Here is a 14,962-nt window from a genome sequence, read left to right as displayed (position 1 = left end):
CGATATTCTCTCAAAGGGGCCCTTGAAGAACCCTAACATGCTGTGGTCAGTTATCCTCTAATGGGAGGCTAGGTCAGGTTTCGTCCTTCATTTATGCAGCAAACATTTTTCTGAGTTTCTACATCGTGTGCCAGGCTCTGGCCCAGGTCACAAGGTTGGTTTGTGACAAGATATTATTTGCATTGAGTCTGGAGAAGAGAGTCTGGGCTCTGTGAAATTTCAGGTTCCCAGAGCCTTTCTGACCTATCCATCCCCATTGTCTAGCGGCCTCCCTTTTATTTGAAATGCATCTGTTACACTTAGTGTTTATAAGTTATGCACAGATATTTGTTCTTCAAGTAAGAGTTTTATGTAGGAAGTGACTGGGTTTGCTTTTCTTTTCTACAGTTGAGTGTGTCTTTCACAGGCCACCAGAGAATTCCCAAGTTCACGAACCCATAGTGTTTTTCCCCTTTCCTTCGTGATTAATATTCTACACAAAAAGTTGTGACGTGAAATTTTAGAGATTAGTCTGTGGCTCCTGCTCTCTCCTCTTCCCAATTCTCAGCTTCTCGATTTTTTTTCTAAGGTCAAGAATAGGTGGAACTTCTTTTTCCTTGCGAAGGAATAGATGGTAAACTTTCAAGGCCTGGGCTTATTTCAGATGTAAAAGAATCTCGGGTCAGGGGCTCCTGTTACAGAGTGAAGTGAGGAGAAGTGGGTTGAAGCCTGCCTTTCCCTTTGTTTCTTTTGTTATGATCTGGTTGTTAAGGGTAGAGTGGGGTGAAAAACAGGGCAAGAGTCCATTGAGCCCTTGAGTTGATAACCTTGGCTTTTGGGAGGCTTGGGTGTGTATTGCAGTGACTCTCCTGCAATACCCAACACAAACTGTTATCCAAACCAACCCCATTATAACCTTTAAAGCAAATGTTCATTTTGCATGAAGAAAGAAGCTAAGCTGCTGGTCTCAACTGTTTCCCAGGGCTCAGCCTCCCCCTGTTCTCTGGCATGTCAGCACTTGTCTCCTGTTTTTTCCATTGTACTCCTCCCAGCTCAGCACAGGGGCCCCACCTCTCGCAGGATCAGGATATGTGACCCTGGAGCCCAGACAGCCTTGCACATAAATCTTTCTGGTCCACCTGCAGATCGTCTGTCAGCAGCTGCCCTGCTTCTCTGTTGGATGGGCTATTCCCTCACATCTGTCAGACTACCCTGAAGTCTCCACGGGCCAGTGGAAATTCAGACTGGCCCTACTGCATCTCCAGGTCTTCATCTATCTTGTCCTGTATCATTGCCTGCCATGCCCAGGCTCTGTCCTACTGAATAATTTCATGAGGCCCAAACTAGTGGTGATGAGCAGCCATATCATGACAGCGGCCAGTTGCTATCAGTATACCTTTCTGAACAGGTGCTCTTTTGGGGGCAAGTATGGACTGAATGTTTGTGTCTTCCCCAAATTCATATGCTGAAGCCCTAACCCCCAATGTGATGGTATTTGGAGGTGGGGCCTTTGGGAGGTAATTAGGGTTAGATGAGGCCATGAGGGTGGAGCCCCCATGGTGGGATTTAAGCTTTTGTAAGAAGAGACAGAAACACTGGAGTACTCTATATAAGACAAGGAAGAGACAGACACTCTGTCTGCCATGTGTGGATACCAGAAGGTTGCCATCTGCAAGCTAGGAAGGAGGGCCCTCACCACACACTGAATCTGCTGTCATCTTGATCTTTGACTTCCCACTTTACAGAACTATGAGAAACAAATATTTGTTGTTTATGCCACTCTATAGTATTTGTAGAATAGTTGGAGCTAAGACAGCAAGACTTGCTTTAGAGCAGCTGATATTACCTAGGAAGCAGATCAAGATAGGGAACTGGAAAGGCCCTGAAGCTTCTGATTGGCTTGAACCAGATATGAGTAATAGTCATAGGTTATCTGCCTTTGTCTACACTCAGAGGAAGATCTTTTCAATATGGCAAATAATGGTATATTGTGTGGAGGCATGTGACATTAACATCTTTAAGTCTCTTCTGTGTGCCAGGCAACAAATAAAAATGCATAGTGCAGTGGTTCAAGAGGATGAATGTGATCTAATTAGTCTGTTTATTAGCTGTGTGACCTTGGGCATGTCAGTCCATTGGAATCATCTGTAAAAATAGCATAGGGTGATTACCAAGGGCTGTTGTGAAGATTAAAAGGCATCAGGTAAAGTCACATGTCACACAGTGCCCTAAACATAATCAGCAATCAATTATTTCTAATTATTGTTGTGTTATTGGTTTGTTGGGATAAACAGGGTCTTCAAATGAGGAAAGAACAAGAACAGTGTGAAGCAGAAAGTGGGTGGAACAAATGGTGAGTCCTAGGAAATTTTGGAAAAGGACAGAGAAGGCTTCAAAGAGGTTGAAATTGGGCTGGAACCAGAAGGAATGAGTAGAATTTAGATAATTTGATCTGGGAGAGTTCACATTTTTCTTCAATTTGAGGGAGCTTGTTAGCAGAAAGAGAATTGACCTAGAGATTAGAAGAAATGGTCTTTTTGTTTTCTACCTTTACTCAGCACGAGCTTGGGCAAACCACTGAGCCTCTATTTCCTTGATTGTAAAACTGGGACAGAGAGAATATCTGCTCCGCCTAGCTCCCAGGGTTGTTATAAGGCATAAATGAGACAATTCAGGTAAAAATGGTTTGAAAATGGTAAAATGCAACAACACAAGAGTAAGGTCATTATTAGAGTCTTAAAAGAGGATCCCAGAAAAAGTCTGAGCTGCCCGAGACTGTAATTACCTATCCTGTATGACACAGTGCTTTAGAAGAGTCACTGACAGCTGTAGTAAGGTCATGGCCTACTGCTGACACATCTATCCTGACTGTGTTGACTACTCACCCTTCTCCAAGTACAGAGAATGTTCTTTGGATTCTCCATTTGTACCTAGCCATTGTTAAGTTCCTCAAACAATAATAACCATTACAATAATAGTTAACAGCCACTACCATTTATTTGGCACTTATAATACATTGGGCACTCTGCTAAGTACTTTACAAACTTTATCCCGCTTAGTTCTCAAGCAACATCACAAAGCAGCTATTATTATATCCAATTTAGAGGTAATTAAGTTGAGGCTTAGAAAAATAACTTGCCTCGTTTCCTTCAGCTAGTAAATGACAGCTGAATTTAACTGAAACTTCTTTGACTACAGCCCTCTGTGCCATTTTGCTTTTAATCTAAGAAAAAATGCTTTCCCCCACAAGACCTTGTGCCAGATTTTCCATGTGGAATTAACCATGTGGATGAGTTAAATGAATAAAATGGTTAGTTAACATTCAGTTTATTACTTATAGCTTTATCCTTTTACTTCTAGCTCTGTTAGAAAATTTAGACCCCACAATATTTCCCCAGTTACTACTACATTTCTAGGCCAGAGATTGTCCACTATGATAGTAAGAATAATCCCTTGTATTTGTCCTAGGCTTTGTATATTCACTGTGTTTCATTTGAACACCACAATAAGTCCTTTAAGGGATACTATTTCTGTTTTACTCATCAGGAACTGATGCTAAGGGAAGTCAAGGAATTTGCCCAAATTCCCAGCTAATAAGTGAGAGAACTCTATGTCTGTCTGAACCATTAGGACTATTACTAGTAGAAAGAATAGCAGAGAGTTAGAGCATTTCTTATATCCTGTATATGATGTGCAACATGAAACAATGAGAATATTTTCTATGAAGAACTTTAGAATGCAATGGTGTGATGTTCAGAGATGTTAAATATTTGTGCTTAAAATTATTTTTATGTCACATACACTCAAATAACTAAACCCTGAAACTTACTAGAAAACAAAATACAAGGTTTATTCTTTAGTATTAAGGCTAGAGTTGAAGGAAATAAGGATCAACTATTAAATTCTTACCACGGCACAAAGGATTTTGAATGTCAAATGTTAAACTTTTCTAGGTTCAATAGGAATTTTGCTATGAATCTTCGGTCCCCTAGGGTATATTTCCTGTCTGTGCCTGTCAGCTTCATTGTTACGTATTTTAAATAAAGCTTTCCCTAACATTCAAAACTCCTTCCGGCCCTTCCTTTTAGGAAGCAGACATAAATAAAGTACCCACTATGCCTTTGCATTTTTGTTTTCTTTTACCTTTTTCTAACCATGTGCCCACCCCACCCCCAATCTTCTGAAGTATAAAGCTAAGGTAAAAAGAGCTTTTAAAAAAGGGCTCTGGGGAAGTATGCAAATGACAGAAATGTCTATGGGAAAATTAAGGGAAAAGAAATTCAGCAAGAAAGAAATTCATTGATGTGATGAAACGTTGTCACTGGAGATAATGACAAATTAGAATCCGTTCCCATGGGGACCGCACGCTACCTACTGATCATTTGACCCATGGCTGGATGTTGGCTAGCCTAAGAATTGACCCAAAAGGTGACAAGATGGTTTTAGTCCTGTTGTCTCATCCGTATTCAGGAACCCCTTAGGGGATGAAGGGGAAAGGATAAAGAAGGATAAAAGATGAAAGCTGAGCTGTGGAAAGAAAAATGTTTTTAATTACGCTGAGAAGGATTGTGGGTCCACCTGTAGCTTTCTGTTGAGAATGTCTTTGTTTTCTTCTGTCTGCAGGGATCATAGCAGGATACAGACCCAGAATCTGTCTGGCCTTTTGGAAGGTTCTACATTGGCCCTTCGGTCCTCTTCAGTTTATTGGATACATTCAGGATTAACCTCTCTGTGGGCTGTCTTTACTCTGAGGTTCTGTTATGCTTGCTGAGCAGCCTGGGTTTGGTTGGCGTGCTAAAAGAGATTCCTTTTAGAGGGAGGAAAAAAAAAGACACGATAGTGGAGCACAAGATGAGGTTTCCATAGTGTGTCACCATCACATTCCTCATCAGAAGGACACAGGGAGCTCCTCTCAGGCAGTGAGGTGGAGGGAGGCAAGAGCACCCCCGGTAGTCAAGACACTTATCGCTCCATATGCTTCAGTTTCTTCACTTGTAAACTGGGAATCACAGTGTTCTCTTACTGTCCTATAATGGTACATAGTCAATTAAGGTGAAATTCTTTAGGAAAATACTGAATTCTGAAGAAAAGGAACAATACTAGCACTCTGTTCTCTTGTCAGGTGGCCAACCAACAAAAACCCCTTGAGTAATTTGAACAATTTAAGATAGTTTAATGTAATTTATTCCACGATACTCAGGTAATATTAGGTAGGCATCGTTTTGGTGGGTTTTTTTTTCTTTTCTTTCTTTTCTTTTCTTTTTTTTTTTTTTTTTTTTTTGAGAATTCTTTATAACAAAGTTGATCATATCCCCACCTCTTTCTTGGGAGGTGGGGATGGTGTATCATAGGGTGGAGTGCAGTGGCACGATCAAGGCTCACTGCAGCCGCAACCTCCTGGGCTCAGGTGATCCTCCTGCCTCAGCCCTCTGGGTAGCTGGGACTAAAGATGCACACCAATATTCTTGGCTAATTTTTTGTGTTTTTTGGAAGAGACAGTGTCCCGCTATGTTGCCCAGACTGGTCTCTAACTCTTGGGCTCAAGTGATCCACCTGCCTCAGCCTCCCAAAGTGTTGGGATTACAGGTGTGAGCCCCTGCTCCTGGCCCCTTTTTTATATTTGTGGTAAAATTTAACAATTCTAAACTTCTTCAAAGTACTTGATTTTCATAGGAATTTTGAAGAATATTATTAGAAATCATATTAATTTTTAAAAATCTAATTCTTATTATGAAGTAATGAGACTGTGCATAGCTTATGGTATCCTGCCAAGCATTTCACAACATTTGTTAAAACTGATTTGAAAAGAAATGTGGGGAGAGGGTTGATCTCCATATTACAAAGAGAAGCAATGTTGAGTAAAGGTTGAAGGCTTGGGCTCTGAAGTCAGAATATGGGTTTGAATCCCAGCCCTACCACTTACTAACTTTGTAACCTTCAGCAAATTACCCCTTAGTGTCTACTTCTGGAAAATGGAAGTGTGCACCTAATAGGGTCCTTTGAAAGATTAAGTTGGTATATGCATGTGAGAGGCCTAAAATTGTGACTTGTACATAGTTGGCACTCAGCAGATGTTGGCATTTTTCTTAGTAAGGCAAGATAACATGTCGCTACATGAAAGATTGGGGAATTTCTGACTGACAGCTGTGAATCCAAGTAGACAGAGCATGCATTTGACACCTTTTGTGAAGTGCCATAGGTGTTTGGAGTCTATATTTTTGGTACTTACTGTCTCTACTGATGAAGAATGCAGCTGAAGGCCCACCCTAACCGGGAAGGCAAAGGCAGACATTCTACTCCGATCCCCCAGTAAAACACACCTCTGCCAGGGCCCGTCTCCCAGCAACCAGTCACCCTGCAATCCCAAGGAACATTCGGTTCCATAGCCAGCCCAGAGTTGAGGACCTTTTAACATTCTGCTCTTTGCCTTGTTTGATTATGTTAACAGGAATTCTCAGCCTGTGTAATATGTCATGTTTTAATATTTCAAGCCATCATTGCAGCTCCTTTTAGGTTTGGTTTGTCTGAGGCACCACAGCCAGTGCGTGAGCACACAGATTTTGAATTTGTATAAGTGAATGGCTCTTCCACTTACTTTGTGGCTTTGGGCTCATCACTTAACTCATTGATATAAAATGAGAATACCCACCCTGTAAGGTCTGGTAGCTATTAAAATTTTCTGAAGAACCCTGAAATCTCTTTGCAACAGGTTTACAACTCGCAGGGTACAATCTTGATAATTTTGATGATTTAGATGCAGTGCCTACATTTAGGAATTCTGTTTCACCTGCTTCAATATGTTTATCCTAGGATGGCATACAGCTGATCCTGCATTTTCCAGTTTTTCTGTTGTTGCATAACAAACCACCCAAAACTTAGTGGCATAAACAAACATGTTTACAAATTCTGTGGGTCAGGATTTTGACCAGGCACAGCAAGGATGGCTTGTCTCTGCTTCATGATGTCCATGGCTTCATCAAGGGGCTACTCTGGGGGCCGAAATTATCTGGAAGTTTCTTGGTTCATGCCATAACTTGGGCTGGGATGACTTGGAAGACGTGCTAAGCTGGGGAGCTGCCATCTAAGCACTGACTGTGGCATCTCCATGTGTCTTGGACTTCTTACAGTTGCGTAGCTGACAGCTACCAAGAGTAAGCGTTCCAAGAGACAGGCATGTCCTTTTATGACCTAGCTTTAGGAGTCACGTAGTATCACTGTCTCTGTACTCCACTAGTAGAAGCCATCATAAGCCTACCCAGATTTAAGCAGTGGGGAGAGGGGGAAATGTAGACCCCACCTGCCAAAGGGGTAGACCTGTTAAAGAATTTGTAGGAAATTTCTATAAAACCACCACACTAGGATTGTGGCACCACACTGGGATTATGGTTCCATCTGGGGATAAATTAGGGCCCCTGACTTCTACCTATAGCAAAGCAGGCCATACAGACTCTTGCAGCTACTTAATCTGCCATTGTAAAATGAAAGCAGCCATAAACAATATGTAAACAAATGATCATGTTCCAATAAATATTAACAGTAAAATTAGAATTTCATATAACTATTAAATATTAAAAATATTCTCTTTTAAAAAACATTTAAAAGTGTAAGAATCATTCTTAGCTCATGGCCTATGTAGAAACAGGCAGTGGACCAGATTGGAATGTCTGAGTTTAGCTAGATCTGACCCTTTAAAGTTAGAATCCTCCAAATGTGTAGAAGAAACCCTTGGGTATTTCTCAAGTGGAGTTAAATATTAAGAGTGTGTGTGAGAGAGAGAAGGACATATGATTACAAATTTTATTTTTATTTTAAAGTGAATTTGTGAAGATATTTCAAAATTTAGTTCTTTTAATTACATCTTATGTTCATTATGTTACAAAACATTTATTCCCAAGGGCAATAAAGGACTATACACTCTTAATACTCCTATGTGGGAAATTAATGATATTTACTTTATCAGAAGTCAGGACCTACAAAGAAAAGGTAGAACTTGCTTCTTGATGGAGCTTCCAGAAATACATATTGTTGTATATTTTAAAAATAAGTATGTTTTAAAAGAGTTTATTATTAGAACAGAAGATAAGGTTGATGACTCTCAGGAATGAATTTTAAAAATCTTTATCACTTCATTAAATATTTTTTCTATGTCTACAATGCCAGGCAGTGTGCTAGAGGCTGAAGATACAGTGGTGAACAAAAACATATGTCGTATGTTATCTTTTAACATCTGGCTGTCTCATGAGACTGTATGTCCTAACAGTGCTTGTAGTCTCATGAGATAGCCAGATGTTAAAAAAAAAAACAGCATCAAATTTAATGTGTGTTATGAGATGGCTTATGCAGGGCATTATGAGAATATAAGGTTTTCAAGCTGGGCCTGTTGCTCTGACACCCTCTACTGCCCATTGAATGTGAAAGTCTAGGAAAAGAGGGTTGTTAGATTAGTTGCAAGCTGCTGTTTAAAAACCACGTTAACACGTTTGATAATGAGTGAATAGTCCTCTCTCCATATCTGGGCCACATGTGATGGCCTGTTTAATATTGCTTTGGGGAAGGAAAAAACAAAGAATGAAAAAAATTGCAATTGTTGAAATGTACAATTTTTTTTTCCCTGATAAGTTATATGATTTTTTTTCCCTGATAAGTTATCATTTTGGATGGGTGGAGAATTCAAATAGAAGAACAGTTTGGAACCTATTGACTGAATTACAAATTGGGATAATTTACTGATTTTTCTCTAAATCAAAGTTTTTCTGGGTGACAAAATCATTTGTACAGCAAACCCTAGTAATGTGCAATTTATCCATGTAACAAATGTGCTCATGTACCCCCTGAACCTAAAATAAAAGTTGGAAAAGAAAAAATAAATTGGTCAGAATCATACCCAAGAATAGCCCTTAAATAAAACACCTGGTTAATAATTATTTGACTGCAATCAGAGGATACTGCTAAAGATTTTTAGAGGGCCCCTGAAAGGGTTATATTAATATCCTTAATAAAATGTGAATTTTTTGCTTAAAAAGTGATTTTCCAACACCTGTTAAAAAAGCAATCAATCGAGGTTTCAAGGTTTCTCATCTGGGCCATTAGTGACATTTGAACCAGATAATTCTTGGTTTTGGGGTGCTCTCCTGTGCATTGTAGGATGTTTAGGAGAATCCCTGGCCTCTATTTATCTACTTTGCAGCATTCTCCACCAAGTTGTGATGATCAAAATTTTCTCCAAATGTCCCCTGAGGGTGGCAAAACCAACAGTTGTCTAAATTAAACTGGGTTTATATGTTTTAATTCAATGACCTCAATGAGGAAAACCTACTTTATTTTAATAGTAAGAAGTCTAGGTCAGGGAGTATTGTGAGTCATTTTATAAATTTCCAAGACCCACAACTCCTCCTTTGAAAATGATAAAATGAATTTGGACAACCCATTATCCAATTAAACATTATACTCATATCCCTTTGTTATGTCTGGAAGTTTTTCTAAACTTTATAGTTTATATAATTTCTAGCAAGGCTGAGAACCTCAGTTATTTAATTGAGACCCTGAAAGCTATAGAATATTCCTGGAACAAAATCAAGATTTAAAATTGGCTTGAAAATAACAAATGAAGATATTTTAATTTGACTCCATGTTCTCAGCCTGGAAGCTATTGGATTGTGTGAAACGCATGACCCAAAGGAGATGATTAGTTTTCCTCCAGTGTGATGATAATGAATAGCACTACAAAACCAATTAGCTATAATTCTATCAGTCATTTCGTTTGGGTAACATTTTGTTTAAGGGGAAGAAAAAACAACACAGTTTTCCTTGGAGATCTGTGATGAAGCTGTGGTATTTGATGGGAACAATGGATGAAAAAGTATGCTCACCAATTTGCTTTTATTATTCCTGCATGAAAGTAAATCATGATGAAGTGTTCTGTTCACAGCAGTTAAGAAAGACATTTGTTCATCTTAAAGGTGTAGCAGACCAAACACAAGTATATTTTTAAGTGTGCATTTCATTTATATGGATTGTACAACTCCAAGGAATTGCCATTCACATGGAAGACTAAGAATGGTGTCCCCTGGGACTGTGTAGCAGGAGACACTGAATGTTGTTTCCTTTCCTTCTGTTATTACCCCCCTTGAAAAACTGTGAACCCAGAACCACAAGTAACAGATAATGTCTCTCCTCTTTATTCTCCCGTCATTGTCGTTGCTCTGTAACACGCAGTGCCCACTGTCATGCTGACAATAATGTCAACAGTCTTTGTTTTCCTTTTTCCAGCAAGGTATTTTATGGATAGGTATTGTTCTATTTAACGTGCCGTCATCTGTTACAAGAAGATATAATTTTACTGTTGTCTGAGTATCCTTCTATGATTTCTGGGCATTGTGCAATTTTTATCTCAACCCACACAGTGGAATATGACTTGGGTGTGTGTTGTTTGTTTTACTTGAATTTTAATATATGCAGCTTGTGACACAAATTACTAGTTTATTAGAAAAAAATACAATGAGTTATTGTCTTGGACTTTCAATTTATTTTGCTCACTGTCATCCCACAGCTAGCCAAAAAAATCCGAGAGAAGTTCAACCGTTACTTGGATGTGGTCAATCGGAACAAGCAAGTTGTAGAAGCATCCTATACGGCTCACCTAACCTCTCCCCTAACTGCGATTCAAGACTGCTGTACTATCCCACCTTCCATGATGGAGTAAGAGTTTAAAACTTTTTGTTGTTGTATAAACCAGAAATTGAATTGCTTATACGTTTCATTTCATATTCAAAATACCTGTGTTTATTTATTGCAAATTGTGTAGCTTATTTCCCACTATTTAAGATAAGCCCTTTATCTTTAGATAGACAAGTGATTTTTAAAGAAATGTGATTCAGTGTTCCTGGACCCTCCCTACTCACCTTTTTCTCCTGATGAAATTCAGGTTGAGGAGTATCAGCTATTTATTTGAGTACAGAATCGAAATCTAGAAAATTGGAAATGCTTTGTCATGAGTCAACTATTAAGCCATGTCACTTGCTTAATTTAAGGGAGTGCCTTTTGTCTTTAAAAGAGTAACCAAAAATTCCCATTCCTTACTTTAGTAGATACTGTCTTTAAAACTCCTATGGGAAATGTGGTTTCAGATCATATTGAAACAGGTTTGTATCTGCATGGTTGAGGATATTTTTATTTATTGGCCTAGTGATACTTATATCTGGAGGGGTATAAGGCTATGGGATGCTGGAAATTGTAGTGGAAAAAACACTTATCTGGAGGTGCAAAGAGCTTAGTTTTAAGTTTGACTTGGTCTTTAATTAGCTGTGTGTCCTTCATCAAGTTACTTAATGTTTATTTTTATGCTCAGTTTTCTACCAATGTGGAAAGTAATCTTATACCAATTTTCTAGTGCTACTTGGAATAAATAAAAGACACTAATATGTTTTAAAAATATGAGTGTAAATGTAAATTAGTATTTATTATTCCTCTCTTTGCGTGACAGGTGCTCTTGCGGATAGGCAAAGGATGGACATAACGTTTTTTGGTGGTTAAATAATGCTTTGTTTCCATAAGCAAGTTTTTACTTATTATGATTTCTTGCTGGGCTTTTAGGTAGCAGGGCATCCTCAAGTCATTTTATTTCTCCATTTATATGATGTTAAGATGTGCCTTTGCCTGGCTTACCCTGTCTGTGGCCTGAAGAAACTCATACTAGTTGTTCTCTAAACTAAATAGAAAGCATATATAATTTGGAATGAGACTGTCTGGATAGGAATTCTACCCCTAACACTCAATACCCACATGGTCTTTGGATATTTGGTGTCTTCGAGCAACCCTGTCTTTATTTCTGGAATGAGAGCAATAACTAATACTCCAGGATGTTGTGAACATTTCAGTGAAATCAAACATGAAAATATTTTGTAAACTGTAATGTTCTAAACAAGTATTAGCTGTAATATTAAATACTTGTATACCTTCATATCAGAGTGAACATTTCAAATTTTGTTTGTTAGATATTAGTTCCTTCTCACACCACTAATAAAGACATACTTGAGACTGGGTAATTTATAAAGGAAAAGAGGTTTAGTGGACTTACAGTTCCACATGGCTGGGGAGGCCTCACAATCATGGCGGAAAGTGAAGGAGGAGCAAAGACACGTCTTACATGGTGGCAGGAAAGAGCATGTACAGGGGAGCTGCCCTTTATAAAACCATCAGATCTCGTGAAACTTACTCACTGTCACGAGAACAGCACAGGAAAACCCACCCCCCGATTCAATCACCTCCCACTGGGTCCTTCCCATGATATGTGGGGATTATGGGAGCTACAATTCAAGATGAGATTTAGGTGGGGACACAGCCAAACCATATCAGGTATAATCAAAGATTATCTTTTATAGTGGGGCACCTGTAACTTAATGTTTTGACAACCTTACCACTATCTAAAAATAAAATGAGGGTCCAGTTGAGTTTTAGGCCCAAAGAAGAAACCATTTTCGGGGCAGGAAGAACAGATAGTAGGGTAAGGAGAAGTTCTTAGAGCTAGATTTATGCATTTTTCTCCTAGGGAAAGACATGTGGCAATGTCTGGACGCATTTTCAGTCGTCACAACTTAAAGGCTGGAAGAAAGCTCCTGGCATCTCGTGAGTAGAGTCCAGGGATATGCTACACATCCTATAACATTCAGGACAGCTTCCCAAGACAAAGAATTACCTTGCCCAAAATGACAGTAGTGCCAAGGTTGAAAAACCCTGGCTTAGCACATTGGGGATCTTCATAAATTCCTAAGTAGAACTAGTGCTCTAGAGGGGAAAAAACCTGAAACTTGAATTGGCTGGCTGCTACTGGTGAATCTACCCAGTCACTTGCCCACCTGGTGAATTTCTATGAATGTTTCAAGGAGCAACTCAACAATTGGGCTTTTCTTCATAGCTTCCAATTACCTCTTTCTTTCCTCTCGTTATTCCCTTTTGTCCCTGGAAGAATTTATTGCTCTCTCATCTTTATTCCCATAGTAATTTCCATACATCTCTATATAGTGTAGAACTTAATGTATCAGACCTTGTTGTGAGTTGGCCTCCCCTTCTGTTCTGGGCAGGAATTACACCTCACCTTTTTTTACCCCTAGCACCTGGCCATTATATTTAATTTTTATACTATTTGTTGGAATCTGAATTGATTTAAATTGATATAGGAATGAGTAAGAGGGTGTCTACTCTCTAGAAATGTATAAGTTACTGGGTGTGGAGTGGCAAATATTGAGCATAATTAATAGGGCAAAATGTGACATAGCAGAGAGGTATTGTGGTTCCTCAAAGCAGAGAACTATACCAGATAGGTTGTATTGGAAATGATTTTATGAACTTCAGAAATATACCTCTTACCTGATTTGGCCATTAGGAGGAACATCACAAAAATATATATAATATAAACACGTAAAGAAAAATATTGTAGTACCATTTAGAATAGAGAAAATTATAAATACTCTAAATTTCTAGCAATAGAGGATTAGTTAGGAAAATTATATCACATCTATATATATGAGATGGTAAGATGCAGCCATGCTGTTGAAGCTGACTTGTGAGAATGGTCAGACATACATACACACATGCATACATTACACTTGATATCAGCCAAAAGCCAAGAACACACGTGTATGCATTAAGTTTGGGAGTAAAGATAGTGATTTCCATTTGAATATGTTGAGATAAGGGTTCAGGTCTGGGACAGAGGCCATCTAATTTGGTAAAACCCAGTGGTCAACCTTTTTGTTAATACAATCAAGCATAAAATGTAGTTTCTGTCCTTTAGGAACTTCTCATTTAGTTTAGTTGAACATCCATGAGACCTTAACTGTACCCCTAGAAAAATACACACCGAGTAAGCAGATTAGTAGGAGAGAATGTTCCTCCCTCAGAGGTGGGACCTCTGCACTGAATGCTGAAGATGCAGTATTCTCTCCTGACCAGGAGTAGTTGACAGAGCCAAGAACTGCTTGGGGTGGATATTGGAAAACCAAGGCAGTTCTGAAGGTAAAGCTGAACAATCAGAGAATGTACAGATAAGCAATACAAGGAACCTCCTTCAACAGATTTTAAAGATACCTGACAACAGAGAGATCTTTTGCAACAGGAAGTGGCCTGTGGGGACTTCCTTCAATTATACTGTGTCTGCTTGGCTTTGAATGGAGCCCACTTTCCAGTGAAATGTGTGAAGGAATTTTGGGAGTGAACCCTGAGCTGATACTTTTCTAGACTTTGGCTGAACACAAGCACTTTGTAAAATTACAGGAACTCCTCAGTTTTTTAATGAAGATTTAAAAATGGAAAGAGTTAGTAGTATGTTGTTGCAGTGAACAAGGGTACAAATTCTCAGCTAGCCACCTTTCTTCCAGACCCTCAGAAAGTGCTTTATCTGCGTATTCTAATGGCTGGGGTGCCTGCTGGACACATTTTCAGTTCACGCCTTCCTTTTGTTTTTTTGGAGACAGAGTCTCACTCTGTCGCCCAGGCTGGAGTGTGATGGCACCATCTCGGCTCACTTCAGCCTCCACCTCCCAGGCTCAAGCGCTTCTCGCACCTCAGTCTCCCAAGAAGCTGGGACTACAGGGGCGTGCCACCACACCCAGCTAATTTTTGTATTTTTAGTAGAGATGGGGTTTCACCATGTTGGCCAGGCTGGTCTCAAGCTTCTGAGCTTAGGTGATCCACCCACCTTGGCCTCCCAAAGTGCTGGAATTACAGGCTTGAGCCATGCTTGAGCGACTGCACCCAGCTGACACTTTCCTATATTCCAATCCTTCCAAAAATGTCTCTATTTTAAATCTCAACAACTTCATGTTGGAGTTAGGTGAGGAAAGGAAGATCTCCTAGTCTTTCGAAGCAGTTTAAGGATGTGATTAAAAACTTTTTTTTTAATACTAGGGAGATTTGGTTTTGAATCTCATGAACTCATATGTGGACCTTTGGAAGTCACTTATTCTGAGCCTCAGTTTCCTCATCA

At 39.2% G+C, this 14,962-nt stretch overlaps 1 protein-coding gene across 3 annotated transcripts in view; it reads left to right on the top strand.

Moving 5' to 3' along the window:
- The window catches only part of CACHD1 (cache domain containing 1), a 224,032-nt gene that overhangs the window by 102,250 nt on the left and 106,820 nt on the right, over nucleotides 1-14,962 (top strand). For all 3 annotated transcript variants that reach the window (XM_054447274.2, XM_063654596.1, XM_063654599.1), the window contains exon 3: nucleotides 10,529-10,677. In XM_054447274.2, coding sequence (XP_054303249.1) covers nucleotides 10,529-10,677 — 149 coding nt within the window. The remainder of the gene's footprint in view (nucleotides 1-10,528; nucleotides 10,678-14,962) is intronic.

This window comes from Pongo pygmaeus, chromosome 1, assembly GCF_028885625.2.
Source record: "Pongo pygmaeus isolate AG05252 chromosome 1, NHGRI_mPonPyg2-v2.0_pri, whole genome shotgun sequence".
Taxonomy (NCBI): Eukaryota; Metazoa; Chordata; class Mammalia; order Primates; family Hominidae; genus Pongo; species Pongo pygmaeus.
This window is presented reverse-complemented; position numbering and strand designations above follow the sequence as displayed.